At 29.8% G+C, this 23572-nt stretch overlaps 2 protein-coding genes across 2 annotated transcripts in view; one reads left to right on the top strand and one right to left on the bottom strand.

Annotated features, from left to right (window-relative positions):
- Positions 1-716, bottom strand: part of LOC111638226 (zinc finger Ran-binding domain-containing protein 2-like) — a 48965-nt gene extending 48249 nt beyond the window's left edge. Inside the window, exon 1 of the mRNA XM_023383888.1 lies at positions 711-716. Coding sequence (XP_023239656.1) covers positions 711-716 — 6 coding nt within the window. The remainder of the gene's footprint in view (positions 1-710) is intronic.
- A 2413-nt stretch (positions 717-3129) lies between these two features.
- LOC111638225 (COP1-interactive protein 1-like) lies at positions 3130-21900 on the top strand. Its single transcript, XM_023383887.1, has 17 exons — positions 3130-3806; positions 3874-3951; positions 4028-4081; positions 5234-5374; positions 11522-11587; positions 11656-11695; positions 11784-11863; positions 11943-12206; positions 13662-13739; positions 14263-14337; positions 14422-14532; positions 14595-14773; positions 14854-14895; positions 16254-16313; positions 18258-18310; positions 21658-21722; positions 21805-21900. The coding sequence occupies exons 1-17, from the start codon at positions 3255-3257 to the stop codon at positions 21898-21900; spliced, it is 2034 nt and encodes a 677-aa protein (XP_023239655.1). The 5' UTR covers positions 3130-3254.
- The last annotated feature ends 1672 nt before the right edge of the window (positions 21901-23572 follow it).

Genomic DNA, 23572 nt, shown 5'->3' with positions numbered 1-23572 from the left:
TGTATAAACTATGCTATAAACAAAAAATTGTAGGATTACTTACCGAGTGTGCACCGTTCGACAACGCCATTGCTTAAGCTTGTTTTCATCGCGGAGCAGCGCACCAAACGGCGGGCGCGTTTTCTGATAAGTTATTTTTCTGCGAAAAATTCGTTGAACTTTCGAGACATCATTAATAGAAGTAATTTTTATGGCCGTTGAATAAGAAATGTTTTTTTCACAAGAAATGTATAAAATTACAGTACTGTATTAGACTTACAGTACCTAATTTAGGCCTATATACTGTACAGACGATAGTAAACTCAACTTACCCGCCTAAACGCTCCATAGCGTGTAAGTAGTTCGGCTGATCGTCCACTATTGGTCCAGATTCGACCAATCCTATCGCGACACGAGTCGGAAATGACATTTTACCGTATTTTACGAGTCTCTGTTAGCGTCTTAATACGAATACGGTCGCAATTTTTTCGCTGCGATATAGGAATCCGCATTATATGAACCCGCGTTATAGGGGGGTCTACTGTATTGGTCAATCAGCTATCATATGGCATGAAGTAGTGAAAGCTATCACGTAACTTTACGTTTTGAGATTACTTTTAATCTATTAATTAATATAAGCCTAATGATTTAATAATAGAATATTTATAAAATAATGTCCCATTTAACTTTCTCCGCAGTTATGTATATGTTATGGACAAAGTGATTAATACGGGCATTATGAATAATGAACAACAAAATCGGGAATTGTAATAAATTTCAATAATTTATCAAATTGACCGGTCATCATGAATACTGCTACCACCTAGTTGGGCAAAGTGATAATAATACGTTGAGGAGTGATCATCCGGCATACGTTAGCCAATCAGAACTTACATCTTACTTGCTCACGCGTATTGCATTTAGTACCGAACTTTAAATTTAAATTTATGTGATCAGTAGTTAATCTTTCTTCTTTGACAAAAGTAACGATCATGAAGGAATCATTAAGTGATATGAATAATCGCTTCAACAACCGATTAGACGAGTTAAAAACCAAAAGGGCTGAAGAAGTAGCATATGATCTTTTAGATATTTTTACAATTTTCGGTGCACCAAGTATTCTACAAAGCGATAATGGCAGAGAATTCGCCAATAATATCATCAAACAAATGTGTAATATGCGGTCCGAGTTAAAAATGGTGCATGGAAAGCCGAGGCACTCACAAAGTCAGGGTTCTTTAGAAAGATGTAATCAAGACGTAGAAAATATGCTTAGTTCTTGATTGGAGATTAACAATACTAACAAATGGTCGGAAGGATTACGTTTTGTACTACTGATGAAAAATCGAGTGCATCATACTGGTATAAACTGCAGCCGCTATGAAGCCATGTTTGGAGCAAAGTTAAAAGTTGGACTAAAGAATTTTATACCCAACGAATCGTTGTTCAACGCTAATACGGAAGAGGATCTACAGAGACATTTTAAAACTATCAACGAAGTAAGTCAAAGTTGCTCAAACTCTGAAAGTCCGGGTACCGTCCAAGAAAACATTATGAAATATTATCTGATAATGCCACCCTTACATAGCAATATAACTGATGAAGTTCAAAGATCTACATCGTCTTCACGTGAAAAAAATCTAAACCAGGATGTTATTAGTATTACAGAATTGGTGAATGAAGAAGAAACAATCCAAACAATTGATCCAAAAAAAGAAGAAAAAATAAGAAGTGTGTCTAAAACAAGGGCTTTGTTTAATCTTAAAAAGCAAGCAGAAAAAATGATTAATACATCAAATTCCAAATACACAGCAGCTATTGTTGGTGATACAGTAAGGATTCGTGTACCTGATGAAGATCGAGCCCGCAGTGATGGAAAAAATATTTTAGGTGTCGTTGTTGCGGTTAAAGATAAAAACCTTTACAAACTGGGTACCAAACATGGCATATTAAATCTATTATATTCCAGAAACCAATTTACTGTTTGTAAAGAAAACTTTATTTCTGTTGGAGATGTACCGGGTGCAGAAATTTCGCTTAGAGAATGTGCAAGAATGTCATCAATTCCTGATGGCCACAACTATAGTTAATGCTGCTGAAAAATTGGTTGAAAATCTAATAGATGCAAATGCTACCAAAGAAAAAAAAATTATGTAATTCCAAATGTCATGAAAATGTTAATTGCTCAAATAAATAAACTAAAAAGCATTTAATTTTTTATATAATTTATACCAAAAATTGTTAATAATACTTTTCGTTAATATTAGTTTAATTAATATAGTTAATAGTACTTTGATATAATTTACAAAAAATAAATATTTATAAATGAAATAAGTGGAGTTTTTTTAATCAAGTTTAAAATTCTGTACTAAACGCTGTACGATACGCACACGCAACACAGCGTGCCGATTGGCTAGAGTATGTCAGATGATCACTCCTCAACTTATTATTATCACTTTGCCCGACTAGGTGATAGCAGTATTCATAATGACCGGTCAATTTGATAAATTAATCAATATTTATCACACTGCCCGCCCTATTTGGTCATTATTAATCACTTTGTCCATAACATATCCATAACAAGAGATACTATTGGAATCGTGTCAAATCTGACACTCCGAGTTTTACGAATCTCCATGTTTTGAGACCTTTAAATCCAAAAAACTCAAACAAGGAATAATTCCCTGGATATGTATGTGTATGTATTACCATCTATTTCGTTTAATATCAAAGGATGAAGTAATGATTAAACTTTAACTAAAACGGTCCACGTGGTTTATGGACGAACTAATAGTTTAATAATTAAATATAGCTTTTTTCTATTGTTATTTATAAACTTCGCGTTAAACAATTATTTTAGACCAATAAAAAAATCGAAAAACATAGAAATGCATTTCAGGTTTGGTTCAAAGTTAAACCATTTGTGATAATATGTTTAAGAATGATATGATTTTGATGCATTTCTTAAAAATCAAAATATACAGTTAAATTAATGCAATAAATAATAGCGAGGTTACGGACGAAGTTTCCATCTGTAAAACGTGAACGTCGACGTTCACGTTTTACAGATGAAAACTTCGGCTGCAACCTCTCTATTATCTAATACAGATTACAAATTATTATTACGTTTTACATTATTCAATGATAAAATAATAAATTATAAAATCATTGTTGTTCTTAATTCATATAACATTTACTGAATATTAGCTGTCACTTTGGAAAATATCGTATAGAGAAATATCTTCCTTTGTAAATTTTGTTAGAGAATCGAAACGATGACGATTCAGACTTTACCTCTTCCAGAGCTAGTAGAGTTGGCTTTAAGCACACCTGATGCAGGAATGGTTAATTTTCAAATTTTAAAAACTGTCCTACATATTTTAATTAAAGAAGTAGGATTAGAGAAATTATGTGCAAAAGTCAATCTCGTTGATATAAAACCACAAAAGTTTCAAATGCCTGAACTACCGCGAAGATCATCTGAAATTGTAGAATCAATATCTTTAGATTTAGCAGATCGTGCAGAATCGGAAGTTCTCAATCAAATAAATTCCGTCGAAGCAGCGAGCGAAATGGCCTCGCAAAACAATTTTAAAGACACAGTTAAAACCCCTAGAAATGTATGTACATATTTAACAGCAAAATATAAAGATTCTAGAGAAGATGCAGAAAGCAATAGTACTAAGGATTCATCGGATTTAGAAAGCTCCAGTGAATTATCGACTTCCATAAAGGATAAAAAATTAGTTGAAAATGATATCAATGATTTTTGGAAAGCAATGTCTTTAAATAGTAGAGTAACTGCACTCGAAGATGGACTTGAAAAGGTTCATTTACTATTTATAACTATTGAAAACAAAAATTATTAAGTGAAAAAATAATAAAATCTTTCAGATTGTGGATATTATCGATGAGAATGTAAGAGACGTTCAACATTTCAAGAAAGATATAAAAAGAAGATGCGAAAAAGACGTAAAATGATTTTTAAATATCTGATTAATATTTATCCTATTTTATTTACATAAAATGTTATTTTCTACTTATATAGAATGAATCTAAAGTACTGCTACAATTAAATTTTGATAAGCTTTATCAGTCACAGGTTGGTAAATCCAAGAATGTCTGTTATTTATTTAAAATAACTAATAAGTTATATTAATGTATGACGTAGATTAATAACAAATATTTGCATCTCACTTAAATACAATTTATAATTAAAATAATGAAAATGAATTAAAGAAATCCAGCAACAAGTTGTGTAACTTTCTGGACAATAGTTAAAAATTGTGCGCGGTGTTCATCTGTTATGAGATTTTATTTTAAAAACTTTTTATATACGGTAATTAATTATTATAAAATGACAAAAAGTTTAATTTTGGGGGTAGAGATGAATTTCATTTAAAAAATTGTAAATGCTAATAACGAGTAAAATCTTCATTAAGTCTATCTCCCTCGAAATATGACACGTGATCCCCTCTATTTTCTCATCCTTGACCATTAACCACCAAAATTTACTAGCGTCAATCACCCTAATACACAAACCTCCCTGGAAAATTTCAGAAATTTCTGACAAAAAGCACAAGAATAATTAAGCTTCAAATTGAGTGAACAAAATTGTGCCCCTACACAAACAGTAGCATCAATACATACAGAAAAATCTCCAAATTGTTTTTTGCATTTCTCGATGATTCGAAGTCCTGGGCCCAAAAATGTAAAAATCTTGGAGAGTGATTTTTTGATCGACCGAAATGCTTTCTCTCTGTTATATATAACAGTCGGAAAAGTAAATAAAAAAAGCAATAAGTTGAGTAACACATTCAATTCTTCCCGATTTCCGAGGCTGTTAACGTATCAACTACCATTCTGGGCGAGTCGGGATTGAATCCGGGCTGATCGAAAAACTAGGAAATTTTTTGGGGGTCTTCCCGGATACGTCGGGCCCGTCCTTCACCACTCTACTGCCCAATTGTGAGCCTGGCCGAACTCATAATGAGTAAGAGTAAAAGGTCTTATTTCCTAGAAGTCAGAAAGAGTCAAAAATGAAAAAAGCAATCAAATTTAAATAATTCAACTAAAGCTGTAGAATTTAACTCTTTTATGCTTAAGTAGTTATGTTTATTCACTAATATATTTTAATATTAATTCGATGGAAACTAATGCTAAAATATGATATAAAATGGAATATTGATCGGAGTATGAATAAAATTTAATGTATAAAAACATAAATTGTATAAGTTTTTCTGTTTTAATTTAGAATGAAATAGTTGAGAAAGTGCAATATTTTGTAATGAAAGAGAATTTTGAAGAATTGCGCGATGCACATTTACAAAACACAAATGAGATTTATAATTTAATACAGTCAGCTGATGAAAGATTCAATGTGCTTTCTAAAAAAGTAAGTGAAATTAATTTATTTTAAAATTTTAAATTTCCTGACATTAACAATGTAAATGTGTATAATCGTAAACTGCTTTATTTAATATATAAAATTTCATAAATTAAATATATATTATAATTTTTTAAAATATACAAATTATTTATTATGACTGTGCTGCAATTTGAAAGAAACTGTAGAATTATAAATTAGAATTACCACTGTCGTCAGGTTGCATATCTGTCCTTCCTTAATATCTAGAACAGTGTTAGATAGAGAAAAGTAGAGAACACATGTGGAAAGCTCAGAAGTAGGAGGCCGCGATTAACAATAAACGAACTTTCGGGTTAGACCGGAAGGCATATGATTTCAATTCAAAAATTTTTCCCAGAATGGAGTTACGTATATGACCGGGCACGACTCTTTGTTATCAGGAAAAGTATGATGTACAGGGACAAGACACTACTAATCTGAGATTGAGAGGATATATTTTAAATTAAATAAGTTAAAAATATGATTAAAAATTGCATCCCGGCATTGTGAAGATGTCACAATCATTTTTGCTGATTTCTATTTAAATTTCTATGGATCAGGTTATTTTTCTGTTCTTAGATGCACATATTTTTTCTTTAATGAAAATAAATATTAAAACATTTATTTTAATATATTAAAATCCCAAAAGGCGGATTGGATAACGCCATTCACTGAACACTGGTAGTGGAAGGTTCGCGCCTAATCAAAGGGCTGGCTGCATAGAGTTCTTCGGGTTTTCTTTACCGTAAGGATTCTCTTTGTCAGATCAACTATGTGTTGCATTGCCTTATCCCATCAACCCAATCCAATCTTAATGAGTTGAAAAAATCCTTATCCCATTAATTGGATATTGACAATTCTATCATTTACTCTTTAATTAAAGATCTAATTTATTATTTATTAATTATTTTCATATAAAAGTTTTAAATATAATGAACCTACAGAAAATAATTAAAAAATGTTTTCTTGTATTTCAATACTTATTTTTTCATATTTGACTCTCCGCTCTGTCGGCACTAAGACGGCCTCTTTTTCCATGCCCGCAATTCGGCCAGGCCTGCAATGTGGACGGTTGGGTGGCGAGAGACAGGATCCGATGTAACCGTTATAGCCCACCCCCGAAAAATTCCTGGGGTTGCTCGCCCTGCGTTGATTCGATCCTGGCTCTCCCAGAGCAGTTAAACAGTAAATTAACCGTCAACTGAACAGTTAATTTACTTTTTAGTTCCACTAAAAAGTAAATTAACTGTATCTGTAACTGTAAATTATCTAAGCTAACTGATACTGTACACAGTATTTACTTCATCTCCCACAGACTGGTCATTCTCATTGTGGGCCTGCCAAATTCACGACGACAGGCAATAAGAAAGGCTCTTTTAGTGTCCGCGAATCAGAGAAAGTGTAAAAATTACATAATATATAATGAAATTTCAATTTTACGATATTTTAGTATAACAATAATTTTGTAATCGCTCGAATTTGTTACATTGAATTTTAAATGTACAGATTTTCAATAAATCGGAATACAATGGAAAAATAAATAACACGAATCCAACTCACTGCGAATGCCTATGCCAGAAGCATAATTTTAATTTGATAAAACCGTAAAAATAGATATAAAAGTAACGACACTTCATTTTGTAAGACGTCATTTTCTGTTCAAGGACTCACTATGCTTACAGTTTGTGAAACGCAATATTTTCTCTAAAAAGTATTTTTCATTTAGAAAATCGTTTGAAATAAATCAATTTTAACGTCAAAAATAAATTACAACTTTATTACTGAAAATTAAATGATTAAAAGGGGGTGTATTAATTAATGAATCTTAAGTGAAACAATACTTCGGCTTAAATTGTGAAATATTTGCAATTTTGGTAACAGAAATAAGTGCAAATAAAATAAAGTAAAATTTAAGGTCCTTTCTAATCAAACGAAAACTGGAAATATATATTGCTGATATTTTATCAAATATTTTGTTGAATATACGTTAATTTAGGGGCGACGATGCTTTCCAGCATCTCACAGTAGAATAAAGCTGAAGAGCAAAATACGTAAATTGTAATACAGTATGCTATCTCAACATAATTAAGCTGCTTAAAATATAATGAACTCTAATTATAGCAACTTTATCATATTATTAGGCTGCAATTTTCAAATTGCAGACTTATAGATTCCCACTGTCGTTCTTCTGTCTGTCTTTCCTTAATCTTGAGAACGGAGTTAGATATATGAAAATCGAGACAGGATATGGTAAGCTTAGGACCGAAAGCCCCAATTAACCATATACGAATTTCCGGGCTAGACGGAAAGTCACATGATTTTAAAAATTATTATTAAAAATTGTAGTCCGGCATTATGACGATATAATAACTCAATCTTTCAGTTTTAAAATTATTATCGATTGTAAAAACTGAAAATATTTTGCTTAATTAAAAGCATTAAATGTTAATATTCATGCTATTGTTATTAATATATTTATCACTTGTCAATTTTGTACACATTAAATTACTATATATTTCAAATTCTATTTATGTATATATTGTATATTTGAAATTATAATTAAAAAAACTGAAAATTCTAATTTAATTCAGTGGAATACAATAAGAGTTTATAATAATAATAATATTTCTTTGAAAAATTGGTTTGTGTTAAACAAATATACAGTATCTTTAGAACATTTTCCACCATGACAACACTGCTTAAATACAGGCTCTGTGTTTCTTCACACGTAACATAAGTTCCACGAAGTTGCAAAACATAACACTTCACACACGTTCTTTTCTATTGTGATTATGCAATGTAAAAGTTTTATCAAAATAATAGACATAATTTAAAATTATTATTTGTTGTTACATAAAGAAAACAAATAAACACATTAATTCCTCTATAATAATTTTATTATTATTAAAATATAAATTCATTATATTGCTTTTCAATTTAATAAAACAGATAAATTTGATTGGGCTTGTTTGAAAACAGATAAACTTGATTGAAATTTTGAAAAATTGTAGACCTATAAATTTCCTCTGTCTGTTTGCTTATCCTTCCTTAAGCTCCAGAACAGTAGATAGATGAAAGTCCAGATGTGGAAAGCTTAGGGCAGGATGCCGCGATTAACTATATACGTACTTCCGGTTTGGAGAAGTCACGTTATTTCAATTCAAAAATTTTTTCATGAACGGAGTTAGATGATCGGTATGGCTCCATTGTTAACAAGAAAAGTACTGTATAATGTACAGAGTAAAAACACTATTAAAATTGAAAGCACTGTGAAGAAAATTGCAGCTCGGAATTGTTACTTCGAACCAAAAATTGCGCCATTTTATCATATAAGTTGGCGTAATTTTCTGGTCAAATGCTAGATAAAGCTCATTGTTGCTTGTATATAAGTTTAACGTTATTTAAGTATCAATATGTTGCAAAAATTGCATCATGTTATATGATAACATGGCACAATTTTCGACTCTCTCGATCAATTACAGATAACAATTGTCGACAACAGCCACGAAAAAGTGTGTCGTTACTTTTATATCTAGGATTTCAAATTTGAAACCGGGGAACGCCTTTCAGGATAAACTAATGTCAGAATGAAAAGAAATAATTCTTTAATTTTAACACCTAAATTATATACTGTACTTTATATATTATATACTTATATAACGTAAAATTGTAAAAACTTTAAATTCACAAAAAAGTTTATTTATAGACTGACCTATCTATATTAAAAAGAGTATATAGTACTAGCAGACCCCGCCACGCCTTGTTGTGGCTCAAAATGTATCTATTATAAATGTATAACACTTCCCCCTAGGAGAAAATTTTTCGAAAAATTTCTTCTTAGTGTACATTCTCTTGACGTACCCTATTAAAACGCAATCAAAAATGCAAAAACCCGCATCTAAAATAGTATAATAGAAACCAAGTTTTTCACAGTAAGCCTTAATCCTGTCCCTCTCCCCCGCGGGGGAATGTCGAAAAATCCCTTCTTACTGTACATTCTGATGACGTACTCTATTAAAACGCAATCAAAAACGCAAAAAACCGCATCTAAAATAGTATAATAGAAGTGAAGTTCTTCACAGTAAGCCTTAATCCTGTCCCTCTCCCCCCCGGGGGGAATATCGAAAAATCCCTTCTTAGTGTACATTCTGTTGACGTACCCTATTAAAATGCAATCAAAAATGCAAAAAACCGCATCTAAAATAGTATAAATAGAAGCAGAGTTCTTTACGGTAAGCCTTCCCCGTAAGGCTTACCGTAAAGAACTGTCCATCCCCCATGTTTAACGGAATAATATACAGCCTATGTCCACCCTGAAGTTCCATTCTAAATATTGGTGAAAAAATTTTTGAAATCGGATGAGTAGTTTTGGAGATTACCTGCTGCATCCAAACTTACATACAAACATTACCTCTTTATTATATTAGTATAGATATAGAGTACTATAATTATTTTGTATATAGAGCTGATTAAAAATAATAGACTATCTTTTAAAATATTTATATTGACATTGCTTATCTTAAAACGAAAAATAATTAATTAAATTCGAGACTCGATTATAAAGATTTAACAGAAAAATTCCAAAATTTAAATCGTGCTATTATGATTAACTAACGGAAATTGTACAGGCTAAAGCAGATATACATTCTTTTGTAAAAACAGTCGACGCACTTTAAAACTAACATTCAATATTAATCAAATTCTGCACGTGGAATGGAGTTGTTGTGAAGAATTTTTTTTAAATTCATTACAATATTATAAAGTTCTGGACAGGTGTGAATTCTCACTAAAATTCACTTTAAAATATTTTTAAAGAAAAAGAAGAAAGAAGTTAAAAAAAATTTTTGGTATGAAAAACGTGACACGAACGTATAAACAATAGAAGAATGTAAGTCCTAAGATCAATCATTTCCGGTTAGGATCGAATTAAACGTCGATTTTGACCTATCCCACGATCTAAATTGGTACCTTCGTTACGTTTGTTAGCAGCGAGAAAAACGACCACTTAAAAAGCGAGGTACGCAACAAGCAAGAAAGCTCAACAATTTTAAAGTTTAAATCAGTGTTTCTCAACCTCTAACGAATCGTCGCCATTGAATAGACTAGTGACTAGTATAATGTTATTTGTTTATTATTGTACGATATAACGAATAAAATATCTAATTATTCTTAATATAATGTTTTACTATATCGCCCAGAAAATTGTTTTTCGCCCCCAAAACATAAATTGTTTGTTGAAAATCGCCTCCTGAACATGGAAAAACGCCCATGTGGGCGTTTCGTAAATCAGTGTTTCTCAACGGGGGCGATATCGCCCCCGTTGAGAAACACTGGTTTAAATAAAGTGCTAAAGATCCTGGGCTAGGATCTCTTTCTCTCTCCTAATTTGATGTTCTCGGTTTATTGCAATTTTTACTTCCTTTATGCATTTGAAATTACATAGTTTTCTGCATTTTATAATTAAAATTTTATTATACATATTCCTGGTACGACGGCCTGGATCCCAGGCGTCGACTTTTAGACCCTAAAATCAGGCATGGCCAACATACGGCCCGTCTAACAAATTTATGTGGCCCGCGTTCAATCTTTCAAAATAGCTCGATGAAAAATTCTCACGCCTAAAAAAAAAACAAGGTCAACAACTCACTGTGCGTTTAGAGTTAACCCTCCATTACAAATCTCTTAAGTACAGCGTAGTATTGATAAAGCATGATAATGTGAGAAATGTATCTGTAATCTCTATCTACAATTCAGTCTCTACGGGATGACACCGCAATGAGATCTCGCACTACCTCAAAATCTTCGTAGAGCAACCTCTGGTTCGGCCCGTGAAAAAAATTTTATTTCCAATCCGGCCCAGGGGCAAAAACTGTTGGCCACCCTGCCCTAAAACTATAACAGACAAGACTACCCTGTATAGTAAAACTGATATAAGGTTTGATTATTACAGGCAGGCCTAATCTGCCCTAAAATCTGACAGCATGATAAGAGATAGAAAATGATGTTCCGATCTGAAATAATATTGACTCCTACTTAATTTATAAGATTTAGACCATCATAAAAAATTTTCAAACTATTAATAAGTTTTAAAATTAAAATATTTTACGAGTTTTCTATATTATTCATTATTTACAGCTAGAAGGAGACTATAAAATGTCCGATATTCTCTTTGATATATCCGAGATTAGAACTATTTTAAAGGTTAGTTAATGAGAACTTCACGAAGAAAATACATTTTAGTAAATCATATTAATGTAATAATCTTCTAGGTTCCACGGAAAAAAGCAAAATCTTCGACACTTTCACCATGTAACTATCAATTTTCTTATAAATTAGCATAAAGTTTTTGAATTTTTTCAAATAAATCATTATATATTTTTTAAATAAATGCATGAAGGTAAACTAAATTCCGAAATTGCGCCTGAAATGTCACATGCAATGGAAAATGCTACAGAATTTGAAGAGTTTAAAACAAGAGTAAAATTTTAAATAATTTTAAAATATATTAAAAATAAGTTTTTAAACGTAAATGCTAATTAACACAAGTTATATATAGTTACAAAATACTGAAGAGAAAATCGAAAAGCTGGAAGAATCGAATCGAGAAATGCTTAAAAATCGCGAGGAAGAAATTATGTCATACGAGGAAAAAATGGCAGCAAAAGAAGAAGTTCTCAATAAGTTAATATCATTTATGGCCAACTCAAAGGAGAAAATAATTAATGTAGAAGAACTGTTAACGGCTTATGATGAAAGAATAACAAAATTAAAAGAAGCTATTGTCGAAATTGCGAAAATCCAGGATAATATGGCTGAAGAGGTTAAATACAGTTACTATTTAAAATACAATACAGTCTTGTTTTACGCGGGGTTTTTATCCGCAGATGTTTTTTCACGTTTTCACGAATGACAAACAGTTATGTTAATTCACTCCTAGTGTCACTAAATTTCTCTTAAGTTCACAAATCGTGATTTTCTAGTTTGACATTCCATTTAAGAAAATTACTGAATACTACTCAAGGTCATCAAGAACCTGTATGAATATAAACAAATAGTAGTTTTAAAGATTTTAGTTTTTGTCAGTAAAAATGGTAACTATTAATTTACGGATAAGTATTACTATGGACCCTTACGTTTTCTCAGGGCCAGAGAGAAATCCCCAGCTCTCGTCCCTCATGTTATTCATCTTAGTCAATACCCTGGCTTGCATATATCACGTATTTTTCTCTTGTAGTACAGTATATTCGATTCCGTATAATAAAATTTTGTTCTATATTCAGGAACATCAGAATAAAATGTCAGTAAAATGATTGCATAAGTATCTAGGCTTTTTTTTTCTTTTTGAACTCTTTCCGCCCTGTGGGCACTAAGAGGGGCTCTTTTTGCAAGCCTATTATGAGTGCGGCCAGACCCACAATAGGGAGACCAGGTGGTGAGGGACGGGGCCCGACATATCCGGACGGACCACCCCGAAAAAATTCTGGGGATTATTCGACCCCTGGTCCCCCAGAACGGTAGGCTGCCACCTTGACCGCTCGGCCATCTGGCCGTAGTATCTAGGCTAATAGCTTTCAATCGGGACGCCGCAGCACATTGGAGTGCTGAGAAATGTATTAATGGAAGGCGATAGCATAATACTTAGGTGATATGTCGAGGAGGAGTACCTCCTGGAAGGACTTTCTGTAAGGAACTGGTTTGTTATACTATATTTACTGACGTCAAAAAGGATTTTTCTTAAATTTTATTAGGCTGCAATTTGAAAAAAAAAAAAAAATTGTAAACCTATAAATTCTCACTGTCGTCTGTCCGTCTTTCTTTAATCTCGAGAACGAAGTAAGATAGATGAAAGCTGAGATCCGATATGGAAAGGTTAGGGACAGGAAGCCCCGTTTAACTAACTATATACGAACTTCTGATGCAAACCGGAAGTCACGTTATTTCAACTTAAAAATTTTCCCCTGAAAGTTATTAGATATAATAGATGATTGGCACGCACTATTTTTTAAGGAAAAGTATGATGTACAGGAGTAAGCCATATATATGTATTTTAAATTGGAGAGGGTATATTTGAAATTAAATTATTTAAAAATATGATTAAAAATTGCAATCTGGCATTGTGACAATGTCACAATAAATAATTGCTCATTCACATTTATGTTTTCTCTTTAGCAATTAAAATTAAGTAAAATTGTTTTTTTAAATTATCAATTTAAAAACAAATTATTTAAAATCAATAATTCTAATGGATTTATGTATCAACTGATTTTGATTTCAGGGTAAAAAGAATGTCTTTGATATTAAAAACAAACTTGAAAAAACATTTATGGAGTTAGAAAAGTTTTCTTTAATAGAGGTAATTATACTCTCTTATATTCTATCTGCATTATATTATTATATTTCTTGTATAAAAAATGCTAAAAACTCACTCTCTCGAAGGATTATTATTTTACAAATACTGCAAGAGAAAGATAACTTTTGTTTCTACTTGTTTAGAACAATAAAATACAGTTTCCAGTTTTAACAAATAAAATTTTAATTAAATTTTTTTTTACCTGAGACTTCTTCATTCAATAAACATTGACTAACTTCGCCTGTCTTAAAATTTTTTTCTTTCATTCTCAAAGAATTCCATCCATCTTCACTGTTTACTGAATGAACTAATTCCAAATTTAAAAAAGAAATAACACTTTTAATTTAATCTATTTGATTTAAGTTGTTAGTACATTTTGTTATTTTAAAGTCATCTAGGAATGCTTGGAAATGTTTCTGGTAATAAAAGATGAAATTTTACCTGAATTTTTGTTATATAAAATATTATCATAATAAATTACACTATGATTTTTATATATAATTTAAGTAAAAGAAGTTTCTAATAGGAAATCCACACTCATTTGGAAGATATCAAAATGAATAAAGCAGATAGATTTGAAATGTTTGATGGACTAGATAGAGTAAGTAAAAAGTATTTAAGTATTGTTGATATTAAAGATAAAAACTGATAAATTTTAACTCTTAAAATTTATTTGGATATTTAGAAATGTGACAGAACACAAGTTGAGGATAAACTTGATAAATCTATTTATGAATATCACTATGAAAAACTTATATCTGATATTAGCAATTTGAAAACGAAATTAGCTGATCAGGTATTTTAATTTATTTATTTTATTTTGTAAATTTACTTCTAAACCTCAAATAATTTTGTCAGGAAGAGGAAGTTGTTAACGCTTTTAAAAATTTAAGTGATTTAATGGAAGATAAATTTGAGAGAAAAGAAATGGAAATTTTTCAAGTAAATTTAAAAGAACAGTTACAATTATTAGCATCAAAGTTAAGACATTTGAAGAGAACAGTTGAAGAAAGGCCACTTGCTGCTGGAATTAAAATGTAATTTTAATGTAATAATAATACTTTTATTTAATCTTGTTTATTTATTTTTAATATAAAATTACTGGTATTAATTTTAGTCGCTGTGTTTCCTGTGATTCTCCAGTTCAGCGAAAAACAAAGTAAGTAGAATCATGAATCTATAAAACAGTTTTTTCTATTTCTAATTTTATTTTATTTTATTTTATTTGAATATACAGAAATGATACAAATATTTCTATAACTTTTATAAAATTTTCTATGTATTTATTCAATATTAAAATATTTTTTATCACACCTACTTTAAATAGTACTATTCATCAAAGTAAATGTTATCAATTTTGATGAATCAATTTAGTAAATTTAGATCAAATCATTAAAATTGAAAAAAATTTACAGAAACAAATTTTATTTGTCTAAATGTGTTAAACTTTCATCCAGCATTGATGAAATTCATATATTATTTTAATACTGATCAATTACTTAAACATATGTAACTCTGTAAATGTTTCTCAACTTAAAAATTCTTCAAAATGTAATTTAAAACAAATTTTAATTTAGAAAATACCATACAATATTCATAATTTTCATATACAAATATAATTTTTCTGCTATACAAAAACAACAGATCAATTATACAGTGGTACCTCAGGATACGAAATTAATCCGTTCCGAAACTGAGATCGTATCATGAAAATGTCATAAGGTGGATCATCTTTTCCCATACAATTACATGTAAAACCAAATAATTCGTTCCAACGCGAAAAACATACTCAAATTAAAGCCAAGTAATACATTTAAAAAAATAACTGTAGTAAGAAAAACAAATGAAAAATGCTAACTAATGTAACGTCGTATGGTGAGTTTTTGTTCGTATCGTGGAGCAAAAATATGTTCGAATTTCATGTCGTATCCTGAAAATTTCGTATGCTGGGGCGTTCGTAACCTGAGGTATCACTGTACAATTATCTTGAGTTAGATTGCTATTCAGATCAATCTTTAACCACTTCTATATCAAACAAATAAAAGTATATTATAATACAAGTTGGCTTGAGTTGATATTGTTGAATTCCCAAATACAGTATATATTTTCTATTTTTAAAATTTTGCTGGATGTAAAAATTTCCAATAAATAAAAAGACAGTCATCTCCAAAAATTTTTGTTAAAACTTTGGTCCTTTTATTTCCTTTATTTTCTTTTAACCTTTTATTTCTGTTAAAATTTCAGGATAAACTTCAGCGACCGGACCTTCCTATTATTACAGTATATATTATTTAATCATCATATTTTTATTTACTTCTTTAAAAGTTTATTTTTAATTTTAAAAAATAATAATAAAATCCTGTTATTTATACACTAGTTTTTTAATCAAATATTTAATATAGCATTTTATTTTTCATTTTTCATTGACTTGCTTTCATATCTAATATAAAATAGCATTAGAATATATGTAATTTTGAAAATAAATTTTAATATAAAGCAAACAAATTTTTATTACAGTGTTGTCATAAGTGATCCTAATAACAATAAAAAGATTCCACAGTATTCTGAAAGTAAAAGGTAATTAAACCATCAAATCAACTTAATAAAGTTGATTTATTATTATTGATATTTATTTTTTGATTATTATTATTTAATCTTTCCTTAATGTCATGAAATTGCAAAGTATAAATGAGTAATTATTGATAATATGTTTCTAAGTCATTAAGATAGCAATTAGAAGTTGAACTTTTGGGAATTTACTGAAATGCTTACTATATAGTTTTCTTAAAAATTACATAGAAATTTTTCAGAAATTGCAAACTTTAGTTGTTTTGAGCAATTCCACTTTGTAACCAATGGACTTGATAAATATGAATAATGAAAACTAACATAGGTAGCCATGACTTATGACACTTCTTATCTTGGGAAAGATTCTAGTCATAAGTCAAACATAAAAAATCCAGCAACAAGTTGCTTAACTTTCCCAGTAACACTTAATATTTTGATGGCACCATCTGTTATGATAATTTATTATTAAAAACTTTTTATATTTTTAATTATTATAAAATGGCAAAGTAAATGTTATCAATTTTGATGAATCAATTTAGTAAATTTAGATCAAATCATTAAAATTGAAAAAAATTTACAGAAACAAATTTTATTTGTCTAAATGTGTTAAACTTTCATCCAGCATTGATGAAATTCATATATTATTTTAATACTGATCAATTACTTAAACATATGTAACTCTGTAAATGTTTCTCAACTTAAAAATTCTTCAAAATGTAATTTAAAACAAATTTTAATTTAGAAAATACCATACAATATTCATAATTTCCATATACAAATATAATTTTTCTGCTATACAAAAACAACAGATCAATTATACAGTGGTACCTCAGGATACGAAANAGAGGGTAAACAAAATCATGCTCCATTCAGACACATATCCATACATACATACATACATACAAATGGAAAAACAACCAAATTGTTTTGCAAATACCAATGTTTCAAAGTCTTAGTGTAAAAATGTAAAAGTCTTAGGGAGTCATTTTTTTCGGCAATCACCATACTTTCCCTCTGTTATATACTGTATGTTATGGACTAAGTGATTAACATGGGCATTATGAATAATGACAAACAAAATCAGGCACTGTAATAAATTTCAGGTTTTTTATCATAATTTATCAGATTGATCAGTCACTATGAATACTGTTATCACCTGGTCAGGCAAAGTGATGATAATACCTTGAGAGTGATCAACCAATACACTAAGGTGACCAACTTTCTACAATGAAAAGGTGGACAGAAATAAATTGAAGAAAAAAAACATTTTATTCATTGCAACAATAATACACTATAATAATCTACTGTATGCGTATGTGCCATGTTGTGTTTTGGTAAGAAGTAAACTTGTGTGCAGTGTGATCTCTCAAGGTCTCCCATGCGGAATGCATGCATCTGATAATCGCATCTCATCGCACTGTACCATGCCTTGATGAATAGTCATATCAAATACAAACACGTCCATCACATCACACAAAGAATCGGCTTGGCATCGATCAAATATGGAGATTTACAGATTAGTCTTCAAATATTGAAAAGGATGACATGTAGGAGGACAATTTTCGACAGAGGACAGAACTTACAAAAGGACTGTCCTCATTAAAGGAGGACGATTGGTCATCTTAGATATACAATAGCCAATCAGCACTCGTGTCTGTGTTGCACATGCATATTGCATTTAGTATCAAATTTTAAATTTATGTGACCAGTACTCAATCTTGTGTAACATTTTAATTTTACCTTTGCCTCTTAAAATACTGTTTTCTTCTATGAAAACGGTACAATCATAGAGCAATCATTAAGAGATATGAATGACTGCTTCAACAACTGATTAAATGAGTTAATGCAGTAAAAGATCAAAACAGTCAAATTTTTACAAAAATCAGTGTATTTGACAATGATACAAAAATCAGTGACTTTGAAGTTACCATAAGAATATCAGTGTTTACATAGATGTGATGTATCTATCAGAGAAATAGAAAAATTAATTCTGCCTGTAAAAGAAGGTAATTTGATTAAACGTTATGTTCACACTGAAGAAATATTTCAGATATTGTATGATGACCATATTGCTATTGACCATGGTGTATGGAAAAAGAATTATGTATGAAATATAAAAATATTACAAGGAATATGAGATAGGATCATAATTTACTTGAACTGTGAAATTTGTCACAAAAAACAGAACATTCCTAAGAAAGGCTGGGTAGTTAAGCCAATTTTAAGTAATGAAATGAACTTGAGATGTCAGGGTTGAATTTAACTCTTTGCATACCATTAAATCTTGAGAGTTAATATTATTTTAAAATTTATTTAAAGTAACAACAGGCTCATAATACCAAAAATCCACAGAAAAGTAAAAACTCTCATATTAGCAAATGTTTTCTTCTATGTTTTAATGGTCATCATCAGGCTGTTACTGAAAATTACAAACATGTGTTCAAATGTATTGAACAAGAACACCTGATGATGATCATTAAATATGGAAGAAAATATTTACTAATGTGAATTTTTTACTTTTTTGCTCATTTTTGGTATTATGAGCCTGCTGTCACTTTAAATTTAGCCAATGTTTTTGTGTTGTTGCCCTAATTTATTTCAAATGATTAACATATAGTAATCTGATCATTCTGTTGATTCATTTATAAAAAGATTTATCTTAACTACTAGATTTTGAGATTTTGTAGAATATACTGTATGGCAACCTCAGGGCAAGAGTGATCCAAATCAAGTTTTTGGTGTCTAAGTTATCTAATGCAATACAGAGTCAAGTCAAATTTGCTGTTACATACCAGGCCTAGAAAGAAATAAACAAAAGAAGAAAATATGGAAAATATTGTGTAAAGTTTTTTGCTACTTATCACAAAATTAGAATTTACTGACATGGATCATTCTTGCTGTGAGGTTGTTATATCTGATAGTGACTTTAGTATTAGATAAAGATTTATTTAAACTTGAAAAAAATTCTTTGCACATCATTTAACTTAAGTTGTTTTCTAAAATTTTGTTAACTGTGGCTTTTATCATAAAGAATAAAGCAATGCTTCTCAAAACAGTGGCCATGGATCAAAGTCTTAGCAAGTGCAGAAAGATCTTTTGATGATAACTTTTATAAAGTAAAAACTCTGAAGGAGTAGAGTATTGAGCATGCTTATATATTTTGTCTTTTTCCTAATTACATATGAATCATTTCTTTCATACTATATCATGTCTTATTCTTACAGCAGCATTCTCATATGAACAATTTGATTCAAATATAATATCAATCTGTGACACACAGGAAAATGCTGCTGGTTTGCTATCTCAGGCAGTTTAAGCAGAAGTTCTGTATGATGACAATTTTATTGGGCTGCAATTTGAAAAAACTGTACACCTATAAATTCCCAGTCGTCCATCTGTTTATCTGTCCTTTCTTAATCTTGAGAACAGTGATAGATGAAAGTATGGAAAGTTTAGAAGTAGGAATTAACTATATGCAAACTTCTGCTTGAGGCTAGAAATCACATTATTTCAATCCAAAAATTTTCTCCTGAGTTAGATAGATGACTGGCATGACTTCATTGTTAATAGGAAAAGTATGATGTACAGGGACTAGATAGTATTAAACTTGTGCATTATGAAAAAAAAACTGCAGTCCAGCATTGTGACAATTTCATAATAAATAACTGCTCATTTACGAATTTCATATTTATCCTTTTATCTGTATCTTGATCATATCATAATCAATCTTGTAATATTACTATTTTTTACTTTCTTTCTTACATATTTTAAAACAATGTCTGTACTAATAATGAAATAAATTAATATAACTACAAATTTACATAATTGAAACCGTTTTCAGGATATTTATTAAGCAATTTAATAATCAGAGTTCAAATATTTTACTGTAACAAATAATTTTAAAATTTATATTATTAAATAAAATGAGGAAAATTCTTTTTAATTACTCTTTTGAGTTAACATTAAGTATTTTTGATCTCATTTTATTTTTAACGATGGATGATTTTATTTGAGTAAGTTTCATATTTACATTATATATAATCTCAACATACTACTATATTGTATTATTGATTACATTTTAAAAATTAGAATCTTTTCAGTTTTAATTTTATTTTATGATTTATTGTTATGTTATAATTGCAAAAAGTTAACACCGTTTATTACACATTGCTGAAATTATTGAACAATAGATATTCAATCAGTAAGCTTTGTATCATAAAATACAAAGTATCATAAAATCATAAAAGATATTCATTCTCATTCTGGTTTTATTTACTTGGTAAGATAAAAGAATGAGAATGATTATCTGTAATTGAGGATTTTTGCAATATAGGATTATAATAAATATTCATACATTATTTCCATATGTTTTTTATGTACCTATCATTTTGAAACAGACTATCATACTACAAATATACAAACTTTAAGCTCCAGTAGTATAATTTAAAATGCAAGCATTTTAAAAGATCAATGAATTCTTTCTATTATTTGATCTTCTATTTTACTTTATCACTTTCTGTATGACCAAAAAAAACAAGATAAGTCACTACAAATAAAAGTTGAAAATCATTGATATTTTAAAGTGGGTTCATATGGTCATACAAAAAATATATTTAAAAAAATAATTTATAATTATTTTCTTACTCATATTAAAAAATTATGGGAATTTCTAATAGATAAAAAAAAAGCCACATCTAAAACGATAAGAATTTAATGGTCATATAAAATAATATAAAAACAAAGTAATAATAATAGTCTTTGTTTTAATTTTTAATATCATCCTGAAAAATTTAAGTAAATAAAAATTGTAGAATAAAGAAAAAAAATTTGAATTTCCTTTTAAGCAGATTAATTTATGAAATTTCTATATTTTAATGAAATACAAGGGATATTTTTTAAATAAGGTCTGTTTGTGAATGAGAGTGAGAATGACACACGATTGCGGCAGTGTGTAGGTGCGTCTGCTCCAAGCATGCTTTACGCACGTTTAGACACCATTTGCAGCTGTGTCATCTGCCTGTGTGCTGAGCTGTAAAAGTTTATAATGTTTAATAAAATTAAGTCACCCACTGACTGTGAGATAAGATCTGTTATTCGATTCTTGAGTGCAAGAAACTTGGCAGCAGCGGAAATTCACCGTCAGATTTGTGAAGTTTATGGTGATAATGCTATGAGTGACAGTAAAGTTCGAAAGTGGGTGAGAATGATCAAGGACAGGCAGGTTAATGTGCATGATAAGCCACGCCCTAGCCAACCTTCTCTGATTTCTGAAGATTTGGATTGTGATGTGGATAACAAAATTTGAGAGGACCGATGATTCATAATTTCAATGTTACTGATTGAATTTCCACAGGCTTCAAGATCAGTTTTGTATACCATTGTCTCGGAGAAACTGAATTATCAAAAACTGTGTTCTCGGTGGGTTCCAAGACTGCTTTCTGACAATCACAAAACAAAAAGATTGGGCAGTGCTTTATAATTTTTGCCTCGTTACAATCAGGAAGGAGATGAATTGTTGGACCGCATCATTATAGGAGATGATACTTGGGTGTCTCACATGACTCCTGAGTCCAAGCAACAGTCAATGGAATGGTGACACACATCTTTGCCAACCAAACAGTCCATTTCAGCATGGAAAATTATGGCAACTGTCTTTTGGGAAAGGGATTTTGTTGGTGGATTTTATGCTGAGAGAGACAACAATCAATTCTGACACATATTGTGTGATTTTGAGAAAATTCCAGTGTGCCATACAAAACAAGCCGGGTGGTCTACTGTCTTCCAGTGTGATATTGCTCCATGACAATGCAAGGCCATAAGTTTCTGCACAAACACAAGGTCTAATCAGTTCTTTTGGATGGGAACAACTGGATCATCCAACTTACAGTCCAGACCTTGCACCCAGTGATTTTCACTTGTTTCAATACTTAAAGGAGTTTTTTGGTGGTCAACGGTTCAACAACAATGAAGAACTGAAAGCTGTAGTCATCGATTCAGCTTTTTCACAGGCGGCAGATTTCTTTGAAGTCGTAATTCAAAAAATTGTTGAGCGGTATGACAAATGTTTGAACAAAAAATGGAAATTATGTAGAAAAGTTGATAAAAGTATGTATAATATGGGAAAAAATATATTTTAATGATATTTACAGTATTTTTCTTCTTATTAATAATGAACCTTATTTAGAAAATCCTTCTATTTAGAAGTTAATATATAAATGCATTCTGCTCATATTATATTTATAACTTTAATAGGAGAGAAGTGTCATTAGAAGGAACAGACAAACATATATATCATGGCTGTATAAAGAAAGAAATAAAAAAATCACTTCAATGAAAATCAACGTAAGTTTATATTTTTAAAAAAGCAAAACAAATGAGTATAAAATATGATTTTATATTGGTCCTTTATATCATATTGAACACATTATATATTTTTTATTTCTGATTTAGAAAATTATAAAATCACAAAAACAAATTTTCATTTTCATCTTTTTAAGACATAACAGTCAATATTAGAAACAATTATTATAAGTCACAAAAAATAAAAATTTTTCATTAATGTGAAATGTATTTTGAAATTAAAGTTTAAAATATTATTTTCATAGGTTGATGATGATAAATGAAAAATACTGAATATTTTATAGGATGATTCAAAATTTTCCTTACCAAGAGCTCATTTTATTATGCTCTTATTTATAATTCATGGAATATTATCTATGTAGTGCTACTTAATTGAATGCGCATGCATTCCTCCCACTCTTGGCAAATGAATGTCAAACATGTTAATAGACACCACCTCAAGTGCATCCTGTAAAGCAGTGTTTCTTAACAGGAGCTGCGGCCCTCTGGGGGTCCATAAGAAGTTTGCTGGGGGCCACCAAATTATGCAAAATTTCCTTCAAATATAATAAAAAGAAAATTGATGTATAACCGAATATCGTATTGAAAAGTAAAATAAGAAAGATAAAGTTTTCATATTTATTTTTTTTATTTATTTCTTATTTCTTCCTACATACAACTTTGTTAGTACAGAAGAAATAAATGCAAATATGCTGCTTACACCACAGTATTTACTTCTTTTATTTCAAAGTAATTCTAAGAAACTATTAATGCTTGGAATTTTAAAAATAAAGCAATAATAAAAAAATCAAGTTATTATAGATAATTTAACAAATATAAATTATTATTTTAAAAAATGGGGATCACAAAAAAATTATGAAATATTTGGTGGGCCACGAGTATAAAAAGGTTAAGAACCACTGCTCTAA

Source organism: Centruroides sculpturatus, unplaced genomic scaffold, assembly GCF_000671375.1.
Source record: "Centruroides sculpturatus isolate CEXI.00-Female unplaced genomic scaffold, Cexi_2.0 scaffold1078, whole genome shotgun sequence".
Taxonomy (NCBI): Eukaryota; Metazoa; Arthropoda; class Arachnida; order Scorpiones; family Buthidae; genus Centruroides; species Centruroides sculpturatus.
Note: the sequence above shows the minus strand (reverse complement) of the source record. Positions and strands in the feature narration are given on the sequence as shown.

Excerpts from the sequence above, each read along its gene's own strand:
- LOC111638225 (XM_023383887.1), top strand. The coding sequence starts at position 3,255 with ATGACGATTCAGACTTTACCTCTTCCAGAGCTAGTAGAGTTGGCTTTA. Across the intron at positions 5,375-11,521 it reads TCAATGTGCTTTCTAAAAAA|CTAGAAGGAGACTATAAAAT; the intron begins GTAAGTGAAATT and ends CATTATTTACAG. Across the intron at positions 18,311-21,657 it reads AATTCTGCCTGTAAAAGAAG|GCTTCAAGATCAGTTTTGTA; the intron begins GTAATTTGATTA and ends GAATTTCCACAG.